Here is a 26,243-nt window from a genome sequence, read left to right as displayed (position 1 = left end):
CTAGCTTCCTCTCAGCGCGGCCAAACCGCCACAATCAATGCGGTGAAGCACCTCACTCGGCTCGAAGGCTCCGTATCGTTGTGCGCGGTACAAAGCGTGACCTCTCCGCACAGCGGTGGCATTGCAGGGGCCTCGGCCCCCTGCCAGGTCTGTCGAGGTCCCCTTCCCTCCCTTCCCCCCACTATTTTTTTTTTCCCCGCGCCATTCGGCGTTCGCCAGCTGCCGCCAACCCTCCCCGGCACAGCCCGCCTGGCTGCTCTTGTGTTTACAAGGCGGCCGTGACGTCAGGGCGCGCACGTGGGTAGGGAACCGCGTGGCCAGCGTGGCGCTAGCGTCGGCCATATTTCTCCGCTGTCGCTGCAGCAGCGTGGATCGGCGGTAGTTGCCGTGTGACGTACTTTGAAAAGAAGAGAGACCCTTGCCGCGACCGCGGACGCTCTGTACCCGCTGCCCGGCTCTCGCCAGCAATAAGAATGAGCGATGAAGAACGCGACGTGGACGTCGAAAGCGACGTGAGTACTACGCGGGGTGCGAAAATACCCACGCCTTTTTCTCTGTGTGCCGCGCGCAACGCACGCCCGATATCCCAGCATGGCTCGCAGCCGATCCACGCCGCTCGTCGCTACGTCGGCCTACCCCGCCAGGGCGACCCGTCTGCTAGCCTAGCTGTCTTCGTGTGTTTAATGGCCTTGCAAGCCCGTCGTTCTGCAGGCGGTCGCGGGCGACCAACCTATCGGGGTGCCGGAATTTCCTGCACATTTTGCCCCGCATCTTTTCGGCGCCCGTATTCGTAATGCGGCGGGATCGTTTTTCGCCGTTTTTTTTTCGGTGGCTAGGCCTAGCCGCGTACCGTCGGCTACTCGTCACCGTTCGCCGCGCGTCACATGTATGGTAGGCGCCCGCGAAAGTCTGGTGCAACGCCCGCAGACTCCGTGGCGTGCCGTAGGACGTGACCGCTATTTGCCCGCTCGCGTGCGCCGAACAGCCGCGGTGCCCGGACGCGGCGCCAGTTAGCCACGCTCGCTGCCCTGACACTCACGTGACTGAAAAAATCACGCCGCCGCCACCAGCAAGCGTGTTTTCTCTGCGCCTCTGTCATCATCGCCATCGACTGGCTCCTTTACGCGTGCGATTTGGCGGATCCGGGCAGTTGTGCGTTTGTCTTCTCACTTCTGTCAGTTCTGCCGCGGCTGTTGGGGCTGTTTAATAAAACTCGCTGACGCGTTGTAGCGTGTAGTGCATGTTTGCATTTGACAGTCGCGCTGACCTCCATAATACTAGCTTGCGTCGCTGTCAGCTGTGGGATGGCTTTTCTTTTTCTTTGCTTTCCGCAGCTTATAAACCTGTCTCCCAGTATACGTCGGCGATATGATTGGCCTTCAGTAACTTGCGCGGAGCTGTTCGTACTGCTTCGGAGTCAAAATTGTTTTGCGTTGCCTGGGCAGTCCTTTACCCGTTTAGCTCGCTTTCGTGGTGACTGTCAGTTCGCGTGAATGCTTCCATTGTTCGCTGTTACCGCGCCTTGTACTACGCACAAATTCCTCGAGCATGCCACGCATCTTAGCGCGCGTTGCTTTCATGATTCTGCGTTGCGAGCGACGCGGCGAGCCGTAACATGCCCCAGGCAGCTGACGTTTCGTGCGCGGCTGATGTTATTCGCCCCAAAATTCGACTTTGTGATGTTTTTTTTTCTTTTTCGGGCAGTACGTATTCTCGAGTTAATTGCAAGCTTCGCGAGAAGTTGTTGGCTTCTTCGACGTAATTTTGTTTCTATCGGGGTACTTCGCCATCCAGTACGTGGCGTTCCATAAGGTGACTAACGGCATTCAGCGCTGAAATACGCTGCAGTCGCTCAAGGAATTATTGCAAGTTCATAGATGTTTTATTATGAAACGGTTGTGTTCGAACTTTCTTGCAGCTGGTTGACAGTTTTTTGGTACCTTACAGCTCTGCAAGCACTACGTGAAGTCAATCACGTTCCCGGATGGTGACCACGTAAGCGTTGTGCTTAACGGGGATATTTTATCGTACGCACAGCCTAACGTATATTTAGCTCTTTTTGCGTTAAATCGTGGTTGTCATCATTTTACGCGTCGCATTACAATACTTATTAGGGGCCTTTAGCAGTGGGTTATATTAATCAAAAAGCCTTTATTCAATAAGCCTGTAAATAAACGCTAGCTGGGTCCTTTGGTGAATATGGACGCGAGATGCTTGCAAAAGGCTTCATGTAAGTATAACTCCGCCTTTGCGGTGGCTGCTGGAAATTTGTTCGGCGCCGTTCACGCCGCTGGAGCTACAGCAAACGCATATGGAGCCTTTAATACAGTGCCGGCACGGGATCGCCATCTAATAACTGCCACGACCCAGATTGATGAGATGTCATTCAGCTATGCTATGCTATGTCGCGGCGTCGGGGTAGCAGACGACGCGCCCACCGGTCTGCAGCGACGCTTTTGGCGTTGCCGCGTAAGATTTCCTTCATGCGTCTCCGCTACCGATCTCGCACCAAGCAACGGTATCCGGGGTCAAGCAACCGCACTTTGCGCAAGGACCTGCGAATTCAGAACGCCGCTTGCGTCCTTAATTGTCGCCTTGATGTCTGCGTACAGAAGGTTCAGTGCGAAAACGTCACCTGCGTTCTCGACGGGCCGTAGCCCACTTAATTTGCCCCTGCATCTCGCTTTTGCTCATAAATGCATTCGCATATCCAAAGAGCACAGCTGCTGAATAAGACGAGCGATCTTCGATTTTGTCACCTTCTTTTTTTCAAAAGCGGCCTCTGTTGACATAACCTGCCCACTCCGCCAGTCGAGCGAGTAAATAGTGGCGAACGGTCCTAACACGTGCCTTTGGGATTCGGTGTGTGAGCTGTGCTAGGGGGCACCGATCAATACACGACCCGGCGCCCTGCCGTGGACGGGTGGTGTGTGTCTAGTGGTTTCTAGTGCTGCTAGGGCAAAGAAGGCAGCGACCGTGGCGCCATCTCTCTAGCAGATGGCGCTGTTGACTGTTGAAAGATGGAGGAAAAGCAGTGGGCCAGGAAATTTTTCAGATACCTGTATATAAAGAATGCTGACACGAAATGGAGAAAGCGAACTAGAAAATTGACAAGCAAATATTTGGACAGCAGTAAGGGGGCAAATCAGCAATTATCGGTTAAGAAAAAAGTTAAAGAAACAGAGAGCTCTGTGGAAAACAGGGATGCTGACAAAATCGGCACTGGGAACATACCGGACCTTTAAACAGGAAATTGTCAAAGAAAATATCTATGATAATTGTAGGGGAAGCTCTTTGTTGTTTGAGGCCAGGACTGGAGTTTTGCGGACTAAGACGTATAGAGTCAGGTACCATGAGATAGACACTTTGTGCATTGCGTGCGGAGAGGAGGAGGAAACGGCTGAACACCTGATACTTTTCTGTAAAGGGCTTCACCCTACAGTGGAAAGCAGCGGGGCTGACTTACCCAAGGCATTGGGGTTTAGGGATAGTGAAGGGAAAGTGGATTTTAAGAGGTTATAAGTAACCAAGCGAAGGTTATCTGATTGGTGGCTAAAAGCAAGACAGGAGTAAAATTTCACAAGGCATGGCTAGGTGGCTTGGGCCACCGCCCGATTTAAAGGGTTCAGCCGTATCCATCCATCCATCCATGTTTGTAGAGTGCACTGCACTGAGGTTCTTTTTTTTTTTTTTTGGTAATTCTTTGCCCATTTTCTCCACCTACGAATGGTAAAATCGCATCATTGCCTTCGGGCCTTTTGATCTTTAGATTGGATTAAGCCTGTTGAACGTTAGTGGTGCAGGCAGGGCTTATTATTTTTCATTCTTTCTAGGTTGCCCCAACCTAACGATTATCATGGGTGAAAATTGGACGGAGTTAATTCATGTTTTGTAGCTGTCTGCAGCGGCTCATTAAATGTGGTGCACTTTACAGCATTGCATGGGCTTACCACTGACAAAAGGAATGTTTTGCATTGCTGTGCTTGCATGCCGTACAGCTCATCCGAGCTGTCGCAGAGTAGATTTACCTGCCTGGGTGTAACTCCAAAGTGCATGTTCTTCTGCATGTCATTGTGGTGTGAATTTGTTTTGTTTTTGCATGTTGCTTCATTCATAATCATGTTTTCTTTAATCCCTTTCATCACATTTCATTTGTCATTTGGATTTTATAACCCCCCTGTTGTGAACACTGTGCTTTGTAAAATCTCAGCATTGGTTATGCTGCAGCTGGCAGAGGACTCTGCAGGTTGTGTGTACAGTCTATTTGTGAACTTGTATTGGAGCATTCCAATGCTTGAAGTGTTTTTGTGTGATTGCTTGCTTTGATTAATCACCATTGTGTCATTCTTTGTAACATTGACGTTTGATAACATTCACCTCACCTTGCCGTTTATTCCTGAACATTGTACTATTAAGCGTAGTGTTGTCGTAAAATTTTATTTGTCATTCTTATTCATCCAGGCCTTTTTTGGTGATTGTTGACTGAAATTTCTAGACTTCTTCATGATTCGTTTGTGTACTATCCTTTTCAGATGTCTGTATAGTGCATTTAGGATGAGAAGCATGTTTGAAAGCTATGCTATTGTTTATTGTTCTGTTAACTATGCTAACTGATTAACAGTATTTACAGTTTTTGATATGGGCAAATGTGGTAAAAGAAAAAAAGCCGTGACATTTTAAATGCCTTCTTCCCTAGTGGCTTGATGGCCAGTTTTTGTTTTTAAGTTCGTGAAAGAGCAGCAGCATGTAAAATTGCATGTTTCGCATGCTGCCACAGTAGTTTTGAGGGGGGAAATGGCTCTACTTTTCAAAGTCTGGGCAGTTGAAAACAGTGAGTTCCTTCTTCACCATCAGTAGCAAAAAATAACACTAAGTGTTTGTGTACACAGTTTCATAATGTTTGAGCAAAATGCTACCGTAGGTGGCATCCGTCGTTGCAAAGGTTCTGCATGATGAGCTCATTTCATTCTGTGGACTGCACGAGAACTGTTAATTAAATAAGTTGTAAAGTAGTGGTGGCACCGAGCTTTTTCCCGTCAGGGAATGACGGGTCCCCCAATGTGCATCAGATATTTAATTGCAGCTCATTTTGTACGCAGATCAGATTTTCGTTTCAGGGGGCAGTGATGTCAGAGGGGTATATGTGTTACTTACTGTTCTGTGAGTGCACAATACATGACTGCTTTAAATTCGCTGTTCTGATGCCACAGCCCAGGGAACCTAAAAACCAAACTCTTAGTGAAAAGCGCTGCTCTGATAAATTTTTTAAATCACACTGTGGCACATGTCATCCTGTTTGTCATTCCTAAGGCTCTGCATGCTTATTTCTTCAAAAAGTTGCAGCCATATATTTGAACTTAAGTTGCAAAAATTATAGTGCCCTAATAAGAGACAATTTGTTAGTGCCTTTTGCCACTTGTCAGTGAACCAACGTTTGGACGATCAGCTGTGGTAAGCCCCACCTGTGGGAAAGTTGAATGCATAGACCTCACTGCTCCGCGACGTTCGCTGCTCCTTCTACTTCAAGGCCTCTTCCCAGTCGAGTGATGAGGAACCCCCCATGTGGGGAAAGCGTCCTCCCTCTCGCAAGCCTCCGTGGTTCAGTCATCGCCAGCTGTGCCGCAAACCTGCAGCTGCGTTGCTCCCGTCAGGACAGCGCCGTGGACCAGGGCGCAAGCCCACGCCTTCAAAACTTGGCGGCCGGCAATACTTCAAGGCTGTCACCACGAAAATGGTAGAAATTCAATTGAAGCAGGAAGCCCACCGCATGGCCATTGCGGATTTGGATGAAGCCGGCTACCAATGGGTGGGCATTAGTGTGAGAAAAGAATGACGGGGAAGAAATTTCGCATGCGCCGTCTGCTCTTCTGTGCTGTGTGGAGTTTTCTACACGAACCATTCCTCTTCTGTTGGCAGTCTGTCCTTTTTCTTTTGTGCTCACCACGGTGCAAGCCACCACTTTAGCCGCAAGCCGTCGTTGTAGTGGGCGGCCGTCATGCTGCCCCTCAGCCTCTTTTCCTCTCAATAACTGACGCTGGTCTTAGTTCATGCCTGTAAATGGAATGCTGTGACCCCCTCTCTCTTTTTTTTCTCTGCCTTGATTCGTCTTGTCCTGCTGTCCTAAGGATTAAACTTTCTTTGACTGTCTAGCCACCTTTAGATGTCAATTTGTGCCTCTGTTGGCAGTTTTGATTCATGCATTCTATTTGTATTCTGCTTCTTTATATCTTGAGCATCTCTTTAACTTACATGTCTGTTCTAAAGAATCGTGCAGCTATACAAATGGCGGTGTAGTGGGAATTGAAACATACCAGGAAGAGCACGGTGACGTTAGCCATCAGCTTACTCTCTAACTGGACTTATTGAGTATGTGCGTACCTTGTTTTGTGCTATAACAGGAGTGCGTTATCTCTTTGGGCATTGTTTGTATGGTTTATGCATCAAGTTAAGTTTAAAGGGACCCTGAAGTGGTTTCGATGAGCATTTTTAATGTAGCAGATCTGTAGAGATTGTTCTTGCGGGTATTAGAGTCAAATTTAAAAGCTCTGCATAAAGCCTGTAATTTAGAAATAATTTTTAAAAATCGCTGCTCGCAGTAGCTCGCAACCGATTAGGGTGACACACCTCACCGCACGTCCCCTACTTCGATGACGTCGGTGGGCAGACTGGGTGAGCTTGAAGGCTGGCTCTTCTGCTCACTGACGTCATCAGCATAGGGGACGCGCGGTGAGGTGCGTCGCTTTTATTGGTTGCGAGTTCTATTAACACCAGGTTGTTAGCCCACCCCTCATGTAAAGCCCTCAAGGGCCCTTGAGGTATCTATAATAAATAAATAAATAAAAAATTATTTCTAAATTATGGGATCTATGCAGAGCTTACAAATTTGACTCGAATACCCACAAAGACCACCTCTGCTGATCTGTTGCACTAGAATAATCCCTTCGAAATCACTTCAGGGCGCCCCTTTAAGCACAGTTCACAGATAAAGCCTCCTCTTCAGACTACCCCTGGAGGGCTACCACTTGTAAAGGGCAGTTGTAGCTGGCTGGAGCCTTGTACTTCTGGAACTTCAGCCTGCTTCGAGAACAGCTGTTCACCTGTTCTTGAAAAGGAGTATGTTGTAGCTAATGTTCAAAAGGCCTCTATGCTTATTCACTGTGATCCTACTCTGAAGAGAGGGTGAGTGAAGTTGTTTACGGTATTTGTGCTCGTCTCACGTCGATGTTGTATTTCGGACTTGACTTGAACCAGTGGTACAGTTAAGCCTCACTGCGATAAAGCTGTCTATAACAAAGTGGTGAATATACTGTGCAAAGCTTGTGGTATTTTGTGCTTTCGCCAGCATCGTATTTCATGCCAAGTTGGCTCCATATATGTGCAGTCACGGACAAAAGTTTTCAGGATGCAGATTCGGGAGAAAAAATTTATTTCTGCATAATTGGGCAAAGCCGGTTAATTAAAAGCACACAAGCATGAGGAGACATGCTCTATCTTACTATCTACTACATTGATTACGAGTCCCCGCAGGGGGACGCCTGCAGCTTGCAGGCGTCGCGACGGTGTGTGGCGACACCGCGGGTTCCCGAGCATCCGCAGGGACATCCCCGCAGGGGATGATGGTGAACAGTGCATCACCATGGACCCGATCACCCGCGCCTCACCGTGCGTGGCATCTCCGTGTCCGGGGAAAAGGGGATCCTGGTGGTTGAGCCGATGCCAAGCGTTTGGACCTTTAAGGCCCCTCGGCGGAGGCAACACACCACTTTGGCCCCAGCTTCCTGTAGACGGCACCTCCGGCCTGACCCAACCGAGGGAAATCGGCAGTCGCCTTTTCCTGTCCTCCTCTACATCTTTTACTTTCTTGTCTTCTTTCTGACTACTGTCCTGTCTCCTCGTCGTTTCTTCGTTTTTTCATTTCTTCATGGGCGGCTAGGGTTAACCTTGTGTGGCGAACTACCCTGGGTTTCGTCATATTTGGTTATAGTTGAGGTGTACAGCTGGCGTGGGCAGGACTTGCGTGCAAGTTGCTGTCCCGTCCCCTTGTTGGGCTCCGTGGTGGGTGGCTGGCACCGTGGCTGAAAAACTAAATTTTTTTTATGGCTCCCCTCCATTCCAAACCTGATCGCTCTCTAAAAAGAAGGCGGAATGATGAAGATTTTTTTCAAAAAAGAAAAGTGTCATTCCCAAAATTTCACGTCATTCACAGCAAAGCTGAAGAACAAAAGCAAGACTGATTTCCCCATTCTTGGTAGCAAAGTGCCTTACAGATACCTTGGGGTTTGGGTATAAGGTATCAAAAATGGCTAGTGGCGACTTACTGCTCGAAATACGTGACACTGTCCAGCACTCGAAACTTGCAAACATTGTATCGATAGGGTAGATTCCTGTCTCCATCACGTCACACCGATCTTTGAACACAGTCCGAGGCGTCATATCAGAAATTGATTTTGTTCACCTCTCTGAAAAAGAAATGCTTGAAGGCCTTGCCGACCAAGATGTCATAAATGTTCAGCGGATAAAGATCCGGAAGGATAACAAAGAAATAGATACGAAACACATGATCCTCACTTTCAACACCAGCACACTACCTGAAAGCATTGAAGTCGGGTACCTGAAAATAAATGTAAGGCCATATATACCCAACCCACGCAGATGTTTCAATTGCCAAAGGTTCGGCCATGGCTCACAGAGTTGTCGTGGCCGCAAAACTTGCGCTAAATGCTCCTCGAAGGACCACCAGTCAGATGAATGTGTTGCTGCCCCGCGGTGCACAAATTGTGAGGGAGACCATGCTGCATACTCCAGGGCTTGTCCACCCTGGAAAAAAGAAAAAGAAATAATTACTCTGAAAACCACTAAAAACATTTCTTTCAAGGAAGCGAGAAGGCGATACGCCGAAACAAACCGATTCTCCTTCACTGCTAAAACAACCTTCACCGATGTGGTGCGTGGGCGCGGCGCACCACACCAGGCTTCGGCACCTGTCCAGGCCGCACGCAGTGGGCCTATGGTAGGGCCATCCGCGCCCCCTGGTGGAGTAGCTGATACTGCTCCGCCAACCCCAAAGCAGGCTGCTCAGACCCCCGGGTCAGCGGGCCTCAAGACCTCTTCCCACAGGTCGAGGTCTAACTCAAAAGTCAGCGTGCATCCTGCACGGTCGTCCAGCGCCTCTGCTGAGGCGATGGACACGACCCAGGGCAGCCCCGTGCCGTCCACATCGGACGGACGGCGGAGGTCTTTGGATCGATCAAAAAAATGTGAGGCTCCGAGTCAAGGGGCCAAATCAAAGTTAATCTAATTTTATCTGCACACACGCACACAACATTAAGATGGCTTTAATAATACACTGGAACTGCAGAGGTCTCGTAAATAACTATAACGACATAAAAGACATTTTAAACACAATTTCTCCTATTGCTTTATGTGTGCAGGAAACCAATCTAGGCTCTCGGCACACAAAGGTGCTAAAGAAGTATACTGTCTTCCGCCGTGACCGAGAGGGGGCGAGCAGACTCTCGGGAGGTGTAGGAATCGTTGTGCAACCTGGCGTAGCAGCTAGAGAGATCAAACTCAAAACTAGGTTCGAAGCCGTAGCAGCCACCGTGGTCGGTTACAAAACCATTACAATTTGTAGCGTATATCTTCAACCACATCTCGAAGTAAGACAGCATGAATTAGAGAGCCTTTTATAACAGTTACTGGAGCCATACTTGATAGTTGGCGATTTTAATGCACACTCTTCTTTCTGGGGCAGTGAGAAAACCGATAGCAGAGGTCAGGTTATTGAGGATTTTATACTATCCAACAATATTTGTTTATTGAACACCGGTAAACCTACTTATTGCTCCCCTAGTTCAGGAAAAATGAGTGTTTTAGATCTGTCTTTTAGCTCTCCTTCAGTTTTTAACGATTTTAAATGGGATGTCTTAGACAACCCGTACGGAAGCGATCATCTCCCTGTTAAAATCTGCCTGTCATTCCCACCATCAGTCACCCAGACAAGACCACGGTGTTGGAAGCTCTATTTAGCAGACTGGCAGCTGTTTAGAACAGCAGCCACGTTAGAAAATATTACGTTAGAAAATCTTAATGTAAATGAAATAAATGAAAAGTTCGCAAATTGCATTCTTTCTGCCGCACGCTTGGCTATCCCTCAATCTTCAGGAATAGTACAACGCAACCATAAAATGTGGTGGACACGAGATTGCAAAGAAGGAAAAAAACAACAAAATAAAGCTTGAGGTATATTTCGCCGATACCCCACACAAGAGAACCTTATAAACTTTAAAAAAGCAAGAGCAAAAGTGCGGTACATACGTCGAAATGCCGAAAAATCATCCTGGCAGCGTTTCATTTCCTCGATAAACAGCCAAGTCTCTTCGAAAAAAATGTGGGAGGCAGTACACAAAATGAATGGTCGCTACTCTCCATTCACAGTTCCTCTTCTGACCGCCCCTGGTGTACAGACAAATATAAAAGAACAGGCAGACATATTAGGCGAACATTTTTCCACTGTATCTAGTTCCTCTAACTATACAGAATCATTTTTAAAATATAAAGACACAGTCAAAAAAGAAAGACTGCCGCTAAAGGGCAGTGCTCCTGAAGCATATAATAGCCCATTTACACTACAAGAAATTAACAGTGTACTTTCTTCGGGTAAACAAACTGCACCAGGACCAGATGAAGTCCATTACGAAATGCTTGCCCACTTGTCCAAACATGCTGTAGACTCGCTTCTGAAATTTTTTAATAAAATATGGTTATCAGGAGAGATTCCAGAGGCATGGAAAAAAGTCATTATTTTACCGTTGTTGAAGCCGGGAAAAGTACCTACCTCCCCTGGCAATTACAGGCCTATAGCCCTAACAAGCGTACTTGCCAAATCTTTCGAAAGCGTCCTTAACATTAGATTAATGTTTATATTACAATCTTGTAATCTTGACATCCATCAGTGTGGGTTTAAAAAGGCGTGCTCTACAACCGACCATCTAGTCCGCCTAGAGAACACAGTCCGAGCAGCATTTATACACAAGCAACACTGCCTTGCGGTCTTTTTCGATTTAGAGAAAGCCTATGACACCACATGGAGGTTTGGCATACTGCGGGACCTTGGAGACCTCGGAATCCATGGTAGAATGCTAAAATGCTTGAGTGACTTTTTGACCAACCGTTCATTTCAAGTACGCCTGGGTGCCACTCTTTCTAAAACTTTCATTCAAGAGAACGGCGTGCCTCAGGGGTGTATTTTAAGCACCATGCTTTTTATAGTAAAATAGTAAAAATGAATTCCCTAGCAAAAATAATCCCAAAGTCTATCATGTATTCTGTCTGGGTCGACGATCTCCAGATTGCTTGCACATCCTCTAGCATTTCATCGTGTGAGAGGCAAATACAGATGACAGTAAATAAACTAACAACATGGGCAGACAGAAACTGTTTCAAGTTTTCCATGCAAAAGTCAGTAGCTGTTCTTTTTTCGCTTAGAAGAAGACTGCACACTGATCCCTCCTTGTATTTAAATGAAGTCCTACTACCAATTAAAGATGAGCACAAGTTTCTAGGAATGACATGATAAAAAGCTCACATTCCTACCACACATAAACATACTCAAAAAGAAAGCTTCTAAATCTCTGTATATACTAAAAGTACATTCACGAAAACATTGTGGTTCCGATAGGACTTGTCTTTTACGGATTCATCGCTCTGTCGTACGTTCTACATTAGATTACGGATGCATAGTTTATGGATCAGCGAGGCAATCGTACCTTAAACGGTTAGACCCGGTACACAATTTAGGCTTGCGTCTTTCCACCGGTGCATACAGGACGTCACCGATAAACAATCTTTATGTGGAAGCCAACGAGCGTCGCTTACAGAGAGAAGAACCATGCTCACTTGCTCGTACGACCCGGTACACAATTTAGGCTTGCGTCTTTCCACCGGTGCATACAGGACGTCACCGATAAACAGTCTTTATGTGGAAGCCAACGAGCGTCGCTTACAGAGAGAAGAACCATGCTCACTTGCTCGTACGTTTTAAAAATCCGTTCACTACCTAAACATATCTGTAACCAAATAGTCACAAAGTGCCCATCTAGAAAACTAACAACAAACCATTAGCAATAAGGCCACTTCTCCTGCGTTTTGAAGACTTGTGCAAAAACCTCGGCGTAATGGATGCATTACCTGCCGTTGCTCGAAGACGTGGTCCACTGCCTCCATGGTTCAATTTTCCTGTAATCTGTGACCTCACTCTTGCACATTTCTGTAAAAAGCGAACTCCACAGCAACATATATTACAAGAATTCTGTGCCCTTGAAGAAAAATACAGTAGTTTTACAGAATTTTATACTGATGGATCAAAAACAGATAGTTGCGTAGGAAGCGCAGTGGTGCGAGGTAATTCGGAGCAAATAGTAAAACTACCACAGTGTTCCTCCATCTTTATTGCGGAGTGCTACGCAGTATGGATGACCATAGAAAAAATACTAAGTGAGAACCTCAAAAATGCTGTTATCTACGCAGACTCCTTAAGTGTACTTGGAGCTCTCCATTCTAAAAATGCAAGCTCCCCTCTGCTCGGTGACATCATACACAACATAGTAACTGCCACAGCTCAAGGACAAAATATAAAACTGTGCTGGGTCCTGAGTCATGTGGGAATAGAAGGCAATGAGAGAGCAGATGTATGTGCTGGTAAAGCTCGTGGGAAGGAAATAATGAAAGTAAATATGCCGTTTAATGATTGCATGAAATTAGTAGCAAGCAAACTAAGAAAAAAATGGCAGTCGGCTTGGAACAATGAGGTCAAAAATAAACTACACTTGGTAAAACCAGTTTTAGGTGAATTTAAGTCGTGTGTGCACCAAGAACGTTACAAGGAAGTGATGTTATGCCGTCTCCGAATAGGCCACACGCACCTTACGCACAACTTCCTACTAACAAAACAAGACAAACCTGTTTGCCAACAATGTGGAGATGAACTTACGGTTAACCATATTTTATTCTCATGTGTGGAACTGGAAAAAATAAGAAAAATGTATTTTACTGAATTTTATAATAAATGCATTCCCTTTCATCCCGCACTGCTTTTAGGAGACGATGCAATTGTTAATATATCATGTGTTTTTAGCTTTCTTAATGACACGGGATTTCTCAAGAGACTCTAAATTTTTACCCACTGGTTTGTTTTAATTTTAGTACACCTCAGCCAATTTCTCAGGCCTGAGAAGAAAGCTGAGGCTTTTATTTTGATTGGTTGGGAGCCTCGATGTCCTTCCGCAGCCAAGGAAGGCTACTGAGGTTACCCGGCCCTCTTTAAAGCTTTTACTTGTAGCCATTTATAAAATTTGTGTATGTGTTCACTGGGTAATATAAATGTTTGAGGGCCGCTAGAGCAAGGATTATTCTTGCATTTCTATAATATTCAACAAAAGAATTTTCCTATACCTTGTTCTTGGCGCATGATGGCCTCAGTTGCCTATGTGCCATAAAACACAACACAACGCATTGATTACGAGCTGACTGGCTAGCGGGAGAACAGATATTTTTTTCCCGCGAAAATGTATCCCGCAAACTTTTGTCCATGACTGTACATGTTGCAGGCCTATGCCGTGTGTGAACTGGTGTTACTGTTAAACATAGTTGCAAAAAGTTATATGACAAAAAGATAACGGAAGTGTGTGAGTTCCTTTAAAATATCATGCAATGCGTTATCTTTACATGTAATCAATGACGATACAATATTGACATCTTTCCAGCTTTGTTCTTTTGAGGTTTAACTGTATCATGTAAAATGTGTTTTCTGGCGTGGTACACTATCTGGTTTGTTGCTGCAGGCCAGCATCTTTGCAGATTGTGCATGGGCAGTCTCTTGAAGTTGTACGCCCAATTCATCACTTTTCATCATCATTATCACCACATCACAGCCTAGCATGCTCTCTTGTCATTGTGCATAAAGCTAGCTCTCTTGCCCTAGCCTTTCTCTCCCAATGACTTTAGTGGTACCTGCTACTATGACAGCGTTGACCCCCTCCTTTTTTCTTGCTCATAAAACGTGGGTAAAGATATCGCTTTATTTTGTGTGCAATGATAATGCATTTGCATTTAGTTGTAGTTGCATGACTGTATGTTGTTGGTTGTGGTGTGGTGTGTTGATCCTTGCTTCTGGCTGCTGGCAACTTGTTTCACATCCTTGGGTCTTTGGCAGGCGCTGTTGTTTTCAAAATCGTAGCTGTTACACGTGGTTTTACCTTGATTCAAAATCTTCATGGGAAGCATATTCTTGGCGCGGCGTGTTTCTTCAATAGCAGCTCTTTTAGTGCGTACAGTGGCTTTATAGGGTAGTAGGAGTGGAAAGGCACAGGTCTGGCATCTTGCAGTGTCTAGACCCTTTCATGAAAACCATGCAAAAGTTAGACCTGAAATCAGCTTATCGTGGGCAGTATTTATGGGCAGAAACTGTATTTGGCTGAGCACTAGCTTTTAAACAACTTTTTTTTCATCGGAACTCGTGCTGAACAGTGTTTTGTAATAAACCAGAAGCAGTCCGGCAGTTACAAATTAGATTTGACGAAATATGATTTACGTTCAGGTTGTGAACGTAAACGTTGCCATAAGATGTTGAGACACTACAGAAACCAGAAAAATCATTCATTACATAGTGCGATGCGTGAACTGGCTCCAGGAAGGAACCAACAGAAAACAGGCAAGAAACTGAAAACAAGACTTGTGGGCAGACGTCTGCTGACATTCCATACTGAGTTTGCGCAGTTTCATCGTCGGAATCAAAATCAGGTCGTGCAGTTTCATTGCCGATCCTCTTGTGCTTCGTGCATTCAAAATGTGTGCTGCAGATGCAGAATTGTGCGCTGTGAGATTTTTTTCGAGTGCGTCCCACCCCCTTGGCTGATGTCATGCTGTGAGGACACTACTCTGCAAACTCAACTTCACGGGCATTTCGAAAACTGCCACCTTGTGGAAATATACATACCGTTCATAAAACGAAAGCATAGTGTCTGACCAGCCCATCAGATGGCATCCTCAGTAGCACTGAAATTGTGCTTCAGATCCATCAATTCTTGATGATTGATTCGTAATGATGAGGTAATGAAAGTTACAAGCTAGTAGTATGCCGGCGCAACGGGGGTATGATTCCAACCCTGTGTTCGGTGCATGGTACCCTCAGCTGCTTATGTGCCATAAAACCCAGCAAACCAGTCATGCTGAGGAGCATAAACTTTCAGTAAGCCATAACAAATAACTGTGGTAGGAAAAACAGCTCAGAAAGTAATGGGAGCTAAGACTTGTCCCCATGGCTGGATCTAATGACAGTACACAAGTTCCACTGCGGAACATTGCCTTGTCTAGTTATATGTAATTTTCTGCTTTGAATTAGTCTAAATTCCTCGTTTAATTCGTCATTCTTCACTAATATGGACATTTTGGTTCCCGAGCGAGAAGGTCCATAAAGCAGGTTGTTCGTAATGAGGAATCGTAAGCAAAAAGATGTTCACAATAAGCTACCTGATTAAGGCCTGATTCTTTGTAATGTGGAGTCCAGTTCATGGAGACTAGATAAAACCTTCGGAGCTCAAAGTGCACTATCCTGGTTATCATTGTCTTTAAAAAAATGCAGTGCATTTAAAAGCACCTAATGGTCTTGAGGTGTGTGAGGGCTACTCATGTTAGGGTGATGGGTCTCCTACTTTTGACTATTCGCATCCGACAAACCTGCATACATAGCGAAGTCCATGTGCAAACTGTTGCGTTTTTTTAAGGACTAGAAGCTCAGGCAGCCGTCTCTGCCAATGAGGCAACAGTCGCCGATTCTTTTCTTTTTTTTCACCTTTGATGCCTTTGCCTCTCCCTGCCTCCTTGAGTTTTGTGCATTTGCATGTCTCCTGGCGCACACTGCCTATTAGCCTGCCTTTGCACGTAGATGCATGTGGTGATGGTTGCGTTCAGAACTGATTTAAGGTGTGTACCACCCTGGTGCATGTGTCTTTCTCTGCAGGCTGACAAGAGGGCACACCACAACGCACTGGAACGGCGGCGAAGGGACCACATCAAGTTCAGCTTCACCAGTCTACGCGACGCCGTGCCATCTCTACAAGGCGAGAAGGCAAGTTTGGGGCACATGTAGGGAAGGTGGGGGACGATGGAACAATAGAATCTCACTGATATGAATCTCATGGGATTTCAAAGGTGTATCACTTACAGTTCGTGTCATCAAAAAAAAAAAAATCACATGCTGACGTGTAGAAATACATTCACGTAAACCTGTTTATGGCTTACGGGATTTATTTATGGCTGCTGACCAGTGCTCGGTGCTCGCCATGCATACTGCACTACTGGTGATTGCGGCATTGGCAATGTGAGGGCGGTGCTGTTCGTGGTTGCGTTCGAGGCTCCCGCGTCCGGATCATTTATGGGGTCATGGGAGAGTTAGGAATACCCAGAAATTTGGCTCATTGTATGCAGTGGACTCCAACCAGGGAGTTTCACGAAATAATATTGCACCAAATGAGCGGTGGTGGTATTGCTGAGATTCTATGGTACATTCCTGTAGCATGTGCACGCATGATGAGATTATGTCCCTCCAAAAGAGGTTGTGAAGAGTGCCCCTCTTGCATCTGGAATGCAGATGCCTTGCACTGGGCTGGACTACTGTGGCAACAATTGGAAGATGGACTTGTGGGCATATTTTGAGGGGGTGTAGCTTGTGTTTGTTAAATGAACAGAAATGCAGCATGAAGCAAGGACATAGTTACAAACTGAACCTTTATTTTGAGGCTGGGAAAACATGGGATTTGGAAGTGCAAAGAAAGAAGTGATGGGAATAGAAAGGTTGCTGAGACCAAACTGAAGTTGGCCTGTATCAATAGGCTACGGCATCTGAATGACGGAGAGACCACTCTCACTGAAAACGGAGCTTTTACAGGCCAAAAAAGACCAAGAAGTGAACAAAATTATGAGGTGCACTTGAGTCTTCTTAGGTGCGGAAATGCGAAAGCTATGTGCTGTCTGCCATCTGTTGAGCCAGCATTGTACATTGCGAGGGGGGTTTCAGTGCGTGCCGTATGATGGTCCTACGACTGCACGCCAAGCATGGAGGAAATTTACTGGAAACAGAGGAAATTTGCTACTCACTTGACTGCGACATATCGGAACTACCGTATTTACTCGAATGCGACGCGAGTTTTTTCCGGGATTTTTTCCCCTTAAAGTCTACCCTTGCATTGTAATCGAATACCGCACTTCAATTGGCCTAAAGCAGTGCCGCGGTGCAGCCATTTCAAAGCAATCAGCTTGGTTTCAGTTTTCGCAGTTTTGCGATCTTATGCTGGCAACATGGGTACTTCGGAAGCCAAATTCTCATTCGTCGAAAGTCTAAAGTGTTGTTCTGTCATTTTTCTGTGTTCGTTGCGACCTCTCGCTAAACGTGTCGTGGCTCGCGGTGTATTGATTCAGTGCACATGATGGCAACGCGTCGTGCTCAATACGACGCTCGTTTGAAGAGAAAAGCGATCCTGTTAGCTAAAGAGGTCAAGAATTCTGCAGCAGCTCGAAGATTTGACCTCAACGAGTCAACCATCCGTGGATGGCGGCTGCAGCGGGAGCGGCTTTTTAAATGTGAGCCCGGCCGCAAAGGATTTCGTGGGCCTCGCCACGGCCATCACGTTGAGCTGGAGAAAAAATGTGGCGGACTTCATTATCGAGCAGCGCAACCGTCTCATGGGGGTCAGTAGCGAGCTGATCCATTGGAAAGTTAGAGACGTTGTTTGGGAGACGGGAAGTTCAGAGCATCTCGTGGGTGGGCCCAAACGTTCATGAAGAGGAATGGATTCTCTCTGCAGCGAACAACCATGATGCGGCAGAAGTTACCGAGAAACTTCGATAGCGAAAAGGAGGACTTCGTTTCTGGGCCTCCGAAAGCGAGGAAGATTAATAAACGTTTGGTCACGTTGTCTATTAAAGAAACTTTGTATTGCGTCCTTAAGCCTCGTGTTACATTTGCTTTATTTTTCCCTGCTGGGCAGCATGGAAATTCACCCCTCGCGTTACATTTGCAGTTGTGTTACATTCGAGTAAATACAGTAACATGCTCACAATTACTCATGTAGGCCTTGATACTTATCTCGAAGATAAGCTTTTAAAAACAGGGCATTCACTAGCACGCCTTTATTCAGCTTCTAAAGTCGTGAAGTGTCGTGGCAGAGTGGCAGCATCCCTGTCTCACACGCCAGCGGCTCTGGTTCGATTCTCACTTAGAACCCTGTTTTCTTAACTCGTAAAAAAAGAGAATTAGTTCGATATATCGTGGAATTCGAAATATAGATTTGACGAATTTGACAACATACAAACCGTACCTCATTAAAAAGCATTCTTTATTTGCTAAAGACGTGTACGGCAGGACTATTAGTGCGAGAAATAGTTGCTGATCTGCTTTTTGACTTTGAAAGCATTATTGAGCATACACTTTTCAACGTTGTCAAGCGACTGAGGACAGCTGAGCCTACAGCCTTCTATGGATGCACAGTAGATGCGAACAAAGCTCAGCGCGTTTTAAGTGCATGGGAATACGGGGGCAGGTCGGAACTCATTGGATCCTCACAGTTACTGTTGCCGGCGACATATCTAGTCAGATCGGCAATGATCTCTTCGTCGGCGAGCTCTCCGGTTGTCGGAACATCATCGTTGACGGAGACGAAGTCTGTTGCTGCAGTCCCATCACAAATGGAACGCAGAAACTCTGAAAGCTGGCTGAACAAATCGTCCAGTTCCTCAAGTGTTTCACTGCTATCGAGGGGTTCATTTAAATTTTTAGATGAGCTTTGAAGATAATGGCAGGTTCTGTCGCTTCACAGCCGCCATTTTTTACGGAACGGACGAGCTCAGCGCTCCCACAATGCAACAAAGCACACCGAATTATGCAATTGAGTGAGTGAGAGATAACCACATGCAGGCGCACGTGGCTGTGAGTGAGAGAGAGTGTGTTGTTGAACCACTTTTGCTAGGGGTGGCCGGTGGCTGCCTGAGGGACAAAAATTTTTGCGGGACGATAAAAAGAAAGTGTCTGAGGGAGGGAGAGCAGTGCCATGCGAGCGCTGTTCGGCTAAGCCACTTTATCGAGGGAGGGGGGGGGTTGGCACAGCTCTCCCAGCTGCGCGGAAAAGCCAATTTCTGGGGCAGTTTTGCGCGGCTTGAAGTTAGATATATCAAGCGCGGCTGCTGTTGTTCGATATATTCGTATTTTTGCTATATATTTTCTTTTTAACAATACAATGTTCATAAATTGTTCAATATACGGGGTAATTCGATGTAAATGGGTTCGATATAGTCGGGTGTGACTATTTTAAATCACCATACAAGTGCTGACACATTTGCGGACAGCCTTTGTCTATAGCTTCCGTTCATGCCACTGCGGACAGCCTCTGTCTACAACTTCCGTCCATGCCAACTTACTCATGAGCCAAGAAAGGCTTTCGCCTTAATTTAGGTATCACCATTGCGGACCGATTTCACAATTAAACTGTTTTCGTCGACACAAAATTTTTTGCGGTTCCCAGAGGCAATGCTACTCTGCCATTCACTTCAAAGCGGCGGCAACCTGTACTCGGTGTGGACATCTACAGCCCACATCTGCGAAATTGTTGATTCTCTGGGTCAGTATTTTCGCTATAATTCCGCTTCACAAGGTGCAAACGAGCTCATCTTTTTTTGTTTTGTCAAAACAGATTTTTGATTGTTTGCTAGTTTGTATTACAAGGAGGATATCTTTGCATCTAGAGCAGATTAACAGAATAATTTTTATAGCAGCATGCTGCTAAATGATCAAAGTATTCAATGTTGGGAACAGATTTCTCGACTTGTGGTTGGGCAAAACTTCTCATCAACCAGTCTTTCCAACATTGAACTTCAACAGGTTGTAAGATAACAAATATTTGCTTAATCAAAAAAAGTACTCCTACATTGTGTTCCTTGTACAGTATACTATCTAATAATAGTTTTCTGATCTGTATTTTTTTCCTATTGTTATTGCAAACAAAGTAGTGAAAATGTCTAACATCTTGAAAACTAATTGACATATCAAAAAAGCGGCTACATATTTGAAATCGGCATAAAAAAAAAAACTTATGGCTGCATTTTCATTGCATTTAGTCCAAAAATAAAGAAAAAAGTTCCAAGACCCCTGTCCCCCCTTACATACCCACAAAGAGCCAGAAAATAAATTTGTACTGAAAAGAATGTTTGGGTGGAGTTGTCTTTCGTGTCAGTATTTTTACTAGTGACTTGTTTTTCACAGAGACTGGAGAATGCATACTAACTGCTGCACATGTCTAAATGTTCACTCTGAATTGATTTACATACCTGGAAGATTAACGTGAATTCGACTGCGCACTGATGCAAGCTTCACTTGTCTTGTAACTGATTTCATGAATTTCTTGCCAACGTTGATCTCCATACCCCGTATTTTTGTGTTGTTGAAAGCAGATGCTTCTTTTGAACATCCTGTGTTTTATGTCTTTTCCTTGTTCAGCCGCCACCATGGCCGAGTGGTTATGGCGCTTGGCTGCTGGCCCGAAAGACGCGGGTTCGATCCCGGCCGCGGCGGTCGAATTTCGATGGAGGCGAAATTCTAGAGGCCCATGTGCTGTGCGATGTCAGTGCACGTTAAAGAACCCCAGGTGGTCGAAATTTCCGGAGCTCTTCACTACGGCGTCTCTCATAGCCTGAGTCGCTTTGGGACGTTAAACCCCCATAAACCAAACCTTTTCTGTGTTGAATTGCCAATTACCCCGAACCAATAGACTAAGTTAAAATTCAGGGGGGCACTCTGTTGACCTAAAGTGCGGTGAGGCGAAAGCCTTTATTGTGTTGTTGCTGCTTGTGTCGCTGATGTGTGGTGAAGATGCTGGTTAAAGACTACACAATTGTTCGCTTCATGACACTTTTGGTGACATTCATTTTAGTGCTCACGCTTGGTTGCTGGAGAGACAGAAGAGCGTTTAGGCGGCATCCTTCCAGATTGGCGTTCAGGAGGTGTCTGACAGGCATGCGCAGTAGGCTGAAGCGCAGATGCATTGTCTGCTGACTCCTTAGGATGTCATTAGTTTGATTGACAGCTGTGGTGTGACACTTTTCTGCTAACATCGCTGCTGGCAAGTTACGAGTCTATAGAGACGTTCGCCTTAAAAGTGAAGCCAGCTCAATCTGGCCCACGTTACGTATAAAGTTTGCTTAATTCGCAGTGTTGTTTCTAGTCCTGCCAAACGCCTATGTAACGTCCTAGCGTTGACACCAATTAATTCGGACCAAAGTGGCGCCTTGTGAAGATATGACTTGCTCAGCAAGCGATCTTTAAAGTTTTCATGCTCGGGCCTGAAGAGCATATTGTATTGTTGTCTGTGCCCCTCTAACATGTGTGCAATTTTAGGTGTGTCGATGATGGGCAGGCCCCCGTCGACAGGCCTAGGGAGTCCGGCCAGATAGTTTCGTTTTCGGAGCTTTGCTGCCAGCTCATGTCAACAGTGGCTATCGGCCGTGCCTATCAGCCACCTGCACGCCGTTTAGAACGATGATTGCCTTGTCGCCTATGTTTATCATTTTTAGTTGTTGCTGAAGGCGTTATGCCATTCCAACACTAATGCGAGCTTCCCTTGCTTCTGTTCGCATGACATTTCCATTACTCCAGCGCACTAAGAACTCTGTGCACGTCATGTACCCTTTGCCGTTTGTGTGTGGAAGCTCCTCATGTACGATGCCACATGCGAAGCAGTTGTAGCATTACCATTATGGAGCAGTTGTGCTTTGGACACTCGCAATAGTGTGCACAGATTAAAACATTTCACGGAATTCTCTGTCGTGCTGTTTTCGTCTTCAAACGAGACTGCCACTGCCCAGGTTTTTACGAAATAAATTTTACTTTCACATGGAACAGTTTGGGGCTGTTTGGGTGGGGGTGGTATTCGATAATTCGACATTCTTTTAATTTGGATATTTTTCCGCTTGAAATTCGAATTAACAAGATTTTACTGCATACAGTTTATGAAAAAAAATTAGTACTGTTAAAATGAGTTCAGTGTGACCTTTCTTAACTAGTGGTACAATGATGCTCACTGCTAGTTAGTGTGTGTGATGGCAGAGAAATGTGACATATTTTACCCACCACGTGTTGATATGCAACTGGCCCAAAATTGCTGAAGCATGCATTTTTTATTGTGCATGTTGTTGTGCAATAGTTTGAGGCTAGGCAATGTTGTGATTTTAGTGGATACGGCTCGTCCAAGTGCAGTGTGCACACTTCATTTTTGTTTGTGCCCATGTGTGCTGCAGTGTCTGTTTTAGGTGCTGATATGTTGGGCAGGAGGGTTAGCAAGTGCTGAATGCAGTGCATGCATATGCTCCTCAGGGATGTGGTTCTGTAGCTATTACTGGAACATTTTACTGGTCACTGTGAATGTCTCAAGTTTTGCTGTTCTCAGGTAGAAAAAAAAATATGGAAAGTTGTCTACCTGTGCATGCGGTTTCTGGGTGCTGTTTGTGTAGCTTTGTGACATACAGCTGGTGGTGGTGGTGAAAAACCTTTACTGCCAGTGCCCCTTTTCTGGCGCTGTTACAGCTGGTCTTACCAATCGATTTATAGTGCTACCCTAGCTTTTTACAGTCAGGTTATAAAGTTTTCAATAACTGCTTTTTAAGAATGGAATGCTTTGGTATGTTGCGGGAAGTTCCACTAGTGTCTGGACTGGAGAAGTTATAATTGGAACTCTATGGGTATTCCTGAAAGATGCAGCAGTATAAATGATCCCAAATAGAAAAACCAAGTCTTTTGGGAGAGATGAACTCTGCTGCATCTAGTGTCATCACGTGTGCATTTCGTGATTGGCCCTACTTGGCATCAGGCTATGCCATTGTCCTTGTTGGTCTGGCCCTGCATAGACTCGCATATTTTTGGCCCTCCTGATTTGGCCAAATTGTGATGAAAATTGGCACTTTCATGTCTATTATCTACTGGCACATGCAACTTGGAGGGAAATGTTTCATGCTCCAGCGTGTAGTAGCCTTTGCATCATTGGTTGTCCCCTCTTTCCCCTTGCTTAGGCATCACGGGCCCAGATCCTGAAGAAGGCTGCCGACTACATCCAGTCTATGCGGCGCAAGAACACTGCACACCTGCAGGACATTGAGGACCTCAAGCGGCAGAACAAGCTTCTCGAGGAACAAAGTACGCTGCACCAGTTTCCGCTGTCGATGCATTGCATGCCTGCCCTGTTTGTTGAGGTGGCACACAAAGAGTGGAGAGGGCAGTAGGAGGAAGGTGTTTCTGTCCAGCTGCCTCTTCATACAAGGAAAAAGAGAGAAGGAAGGAAAGTGAGAGGTAGTGTGTAGATGGAAGGAGGTGATCTTGTAATGTAATGAGCTGCCTCCAGTGTCCAAGGTAATGCACTTGTCCACACACAAAGGTTTGCACATGTCTCACCAGGTAATAAAAGTGTAGTGCATGCACACATCGTACACCTCCAAGACGGTGAACATGTCCAGGGAGCAGCTTTGTCTTCATCTGTGTGCCAAACTTGGAGTAAGTAGTGTAGAAGTTATTCTGCTGGAGGAAAACTGCTTTTTGGCGCGTCTTGTTGCAAGTGGTGTGGGAGGGTGTGTTCACTGGCGAGTCACTGTGGTCGTAGCAATACTGCCAGGTGTCCACATAGGGAACCATGACTTGCTGCCAGCGAGTCCTGGAGTGAGGTGCCCAGTGCAGCTCATTGGCCAGCATCCTGCGCTTAACAACACAGAGTAATACAGCAAGCCGATGAGTGAGATGAGATGACAGATGGTTACAGGATGATTTAAGGGCGGATGGCCTGTTGCGAGCACTCTTGTCCACGCCATTGCACAATTAGTCTTCTATTCTGTCACACTACCCAGGGCGTCCGGGGGATCATCCCGATCGCGATTGAGAAGATCAGCACTGAAGATGAAGGGCTGTAGATGATGATGGGCATGAAAAATGTTTGAATTAGAAGGAAGTGAAGGGCTTGCCGCCACGGTGGATGAGAGGATCGGCGAACGAGTCCTAGTCCATGAAGTATCTGGTCCGCAGGGTGCCAGGAGCAGACGGCCGAGGTCCTTGGACGCACCGAACAGCAGGGGCAGAGGGCGGTGTCCTCTCGTGTGGGCACCGTCTCGGGTCAGTCGGGTCATTCTGGTAGCGGCAACTTCAGCAGTTCGTCGTGTCTTGTGGTCTAGGTGGGAGACGGGGCTGGGGTGAGCGGCAAAATCTGTTCAGGTCCGGCGGGCTGGGGCACAGCTGGGGCAGGGTGCATACGGCAGATGACCACGGCAGGTGGAGGACGCTGAAGCTCCGGGACCAGGATGGCAATGATGACCCCGCACCTGACACCAAATGTTACGTGACAGCAAGCAGATGAATGAGATGAGATGACAGATAATTACAGAATGAGTTCATGGCAGACGGCATGGTTTGAGCTCTCCTGCCCGCGCCACTGCACAATTCGTCGTCTTCTATTCCGTCACAATATCAGTGCCACCACTGCTCCTAAAGAAAATGCAGATGGGCACTGACTTGTAAGTACTGTACATGTTGTACAAACCTGAATCATGTTCCATTCTAATGTCACCAGCTGTGAAAATGTTGCGCACTGCACACCAGTTTATTACATTTCCATATTCACAGAGAACGCAGGATGTGAACGTGCAATCTTTATTCCAAACACACCACAAAACACCGGCTGTTGTGGACGCTGTTATCATGAAAAGCTGCATGTAAACTAACATTGTGTCCCATGGTGTCGTTTTCCATAGTTCCTCAGATTGGCTGAAGAGATCAGTGATGTGAAGTCATCACAATATAGTGGTCAGTGACCAGCTGCCTGGCTGTGTTACCCTTGTGATTCACGATCTTGGGCACGCTTAATCACAGAGATAAAAGATGCTGAGCTGTTACTCCTATTGTGAACAGAAGTCCGCTGGGTTTGCATAGCATCCCTCACAGCATAGGGACGATGAGGATGAGAAGTTGGCTTGCATCGATAGCATATACAGTGAAAGCTCGTTAATTCGAACCTCGATAATTCGAATTTCCGGATAATTCGAACTACACTACTTGGTCCGGCCAAGCTCCATAGAGGTCTCAGTATAAAAAAGCCCGTTAATTCGAAAGCAAGTCGGTTCCGCTACGGATCATTCGAACTACGCGCCACCGTGTCTGGGCGCCTTGGCACACAGCACGTGGCCAAAAAAAAAAAACCCACCTCCGCATAGTTAAAGGCGACACACGTGCTAAACGGGGACAGAAGATGGAACCAGATGAAACGGTGGAAGAGTGGGTAAAGCCTAAATGGCGCCATTACCGGTGCAGCGGCCGGCAGTGCCGGAGGGTCGGGGTTGGTGGTCGCGTTGGCAGCTACCTACCCACTTTTCCACGCAGCCTCTGAAACTCGCAACTAAATACTCGTTAATTCGGAATTACGGATAAGTACTGTCGGCGCGGTCCCAGCCAATGCCCATGAAAGGCTAGGACGTCGGACGGGCACTACAAAATATGTGCAAAAAACTTCTTTTTCTTAGCGAGTGTCATCCATCCTTCCACCCATCAGTCGCCAACGGAAGCACGCGGTCGGAAGCACGCGGTCAGCCGCGGTCATGACACCGGCATTTAGCATTGTTCACTGCAAAAGGCGTTTGCTGCTATTGCGCGTTCCAACGATTTAAGTGGCAGTAGACGGCATCCGCCCCAATTGCCCATGGTACGATGAGGCAATCATACTGAAAACGAGGCTTGCACAACCAGACAAGCGCTGGCACTCTGCCAAGTTCACTCCCCCCCCCCCCCCCCCCCCCCCCCCTTTCTAGAGCTTATGTCAAAAGGCAAACACACCCTGATGTTATCGCTGCGCAACATCTTGGCGCACTGTCAAGAAGTGTGCTGTTCTTAGGCAGACATCGGGGGGTGGATGGGTTCATTATGCGAGTGGGTTCGTTACACGAGTAAATACGGTACATATACCGTAATGCAAATGGTTCTTGTCAGCTTTTTGAGTCCATTAGATAATTCGAACATCAGATAATTCAAACTTTTTTCCCGGTCTCGTGAAGTTCGAATTAACGAGCTTTTACTATATTGCGTTTTCATAGCAAAAAGACCACTCTCACCAAAACCGGAGCTTTTATAAGCTAGACAAGGCCAGAAAATGAATTATAGGTTTCGCCATTGT

The 26,243-nt window shown here is 46.2% G+C and overlaps 1 protein-coding gene across 8 annotated transcripts in view; it reads left to right on the top strand.

Annotated features, from left to right (window-relative positions):
- Positions 1-317: 317 nt before the first annotated feature.
- Positions 318-26,243, top strand: part of LOC144132738 (protein max-like) — a 42,078-nt gene continuing 16,152 nt past the window's right edge. The window contains exons 1-5 of one of the 8 annotated variants that reach the window (XM_077665351.1): positions 318-512; positions 1,948-1,995; positions 5,528-5,806; positions 16,019-16,126; positions 23,110-23,233. In XM_077665351.1, coding sequence (XP_077521477.1) covers positions 474-512; positions 1,948-1,995; positions 5,528-5,806; positions 16,019-16,126; positions 23,110-23,233 — 598 coding nt within the window. In that variant the 5' untranslated portion in view covers positions 318-473. Of the gene's footprint in view, positions 513-695; positions 739-1,055; positions 1,153-1,947; positions 1,996-5,527; positions 5,807-16,018; positions 16,127-23,109; positions 23,234-26,243 lie in introns of those variants that run through there. The other 7 variants (XM_077665352.1, XM_077665358.1, XM_077665357.1 and 4 more) reach the window with 7 other exon arrangements.

Source organism: Amblyomma americanum, chromosome 5, assembly GCF_052857255.1.
Source record: "Amblyomma americanum isolate KBUSLIRL-KWMA chromosome 5, ASM5285725v1, whole genome shotgun sequence".
NCBI classification, from domain to species: domain Eukaryota; kingdom Metazoa; phylum Arthropoda; class Arachnida; order Ixodida; family Ixodidae; genus Amblyomma; species Amblyomma americanum.
Note: the sequence above shows the minus strand (reverse complement) of the source record. Positions and strands in the feature narration are given on the sequence as shown.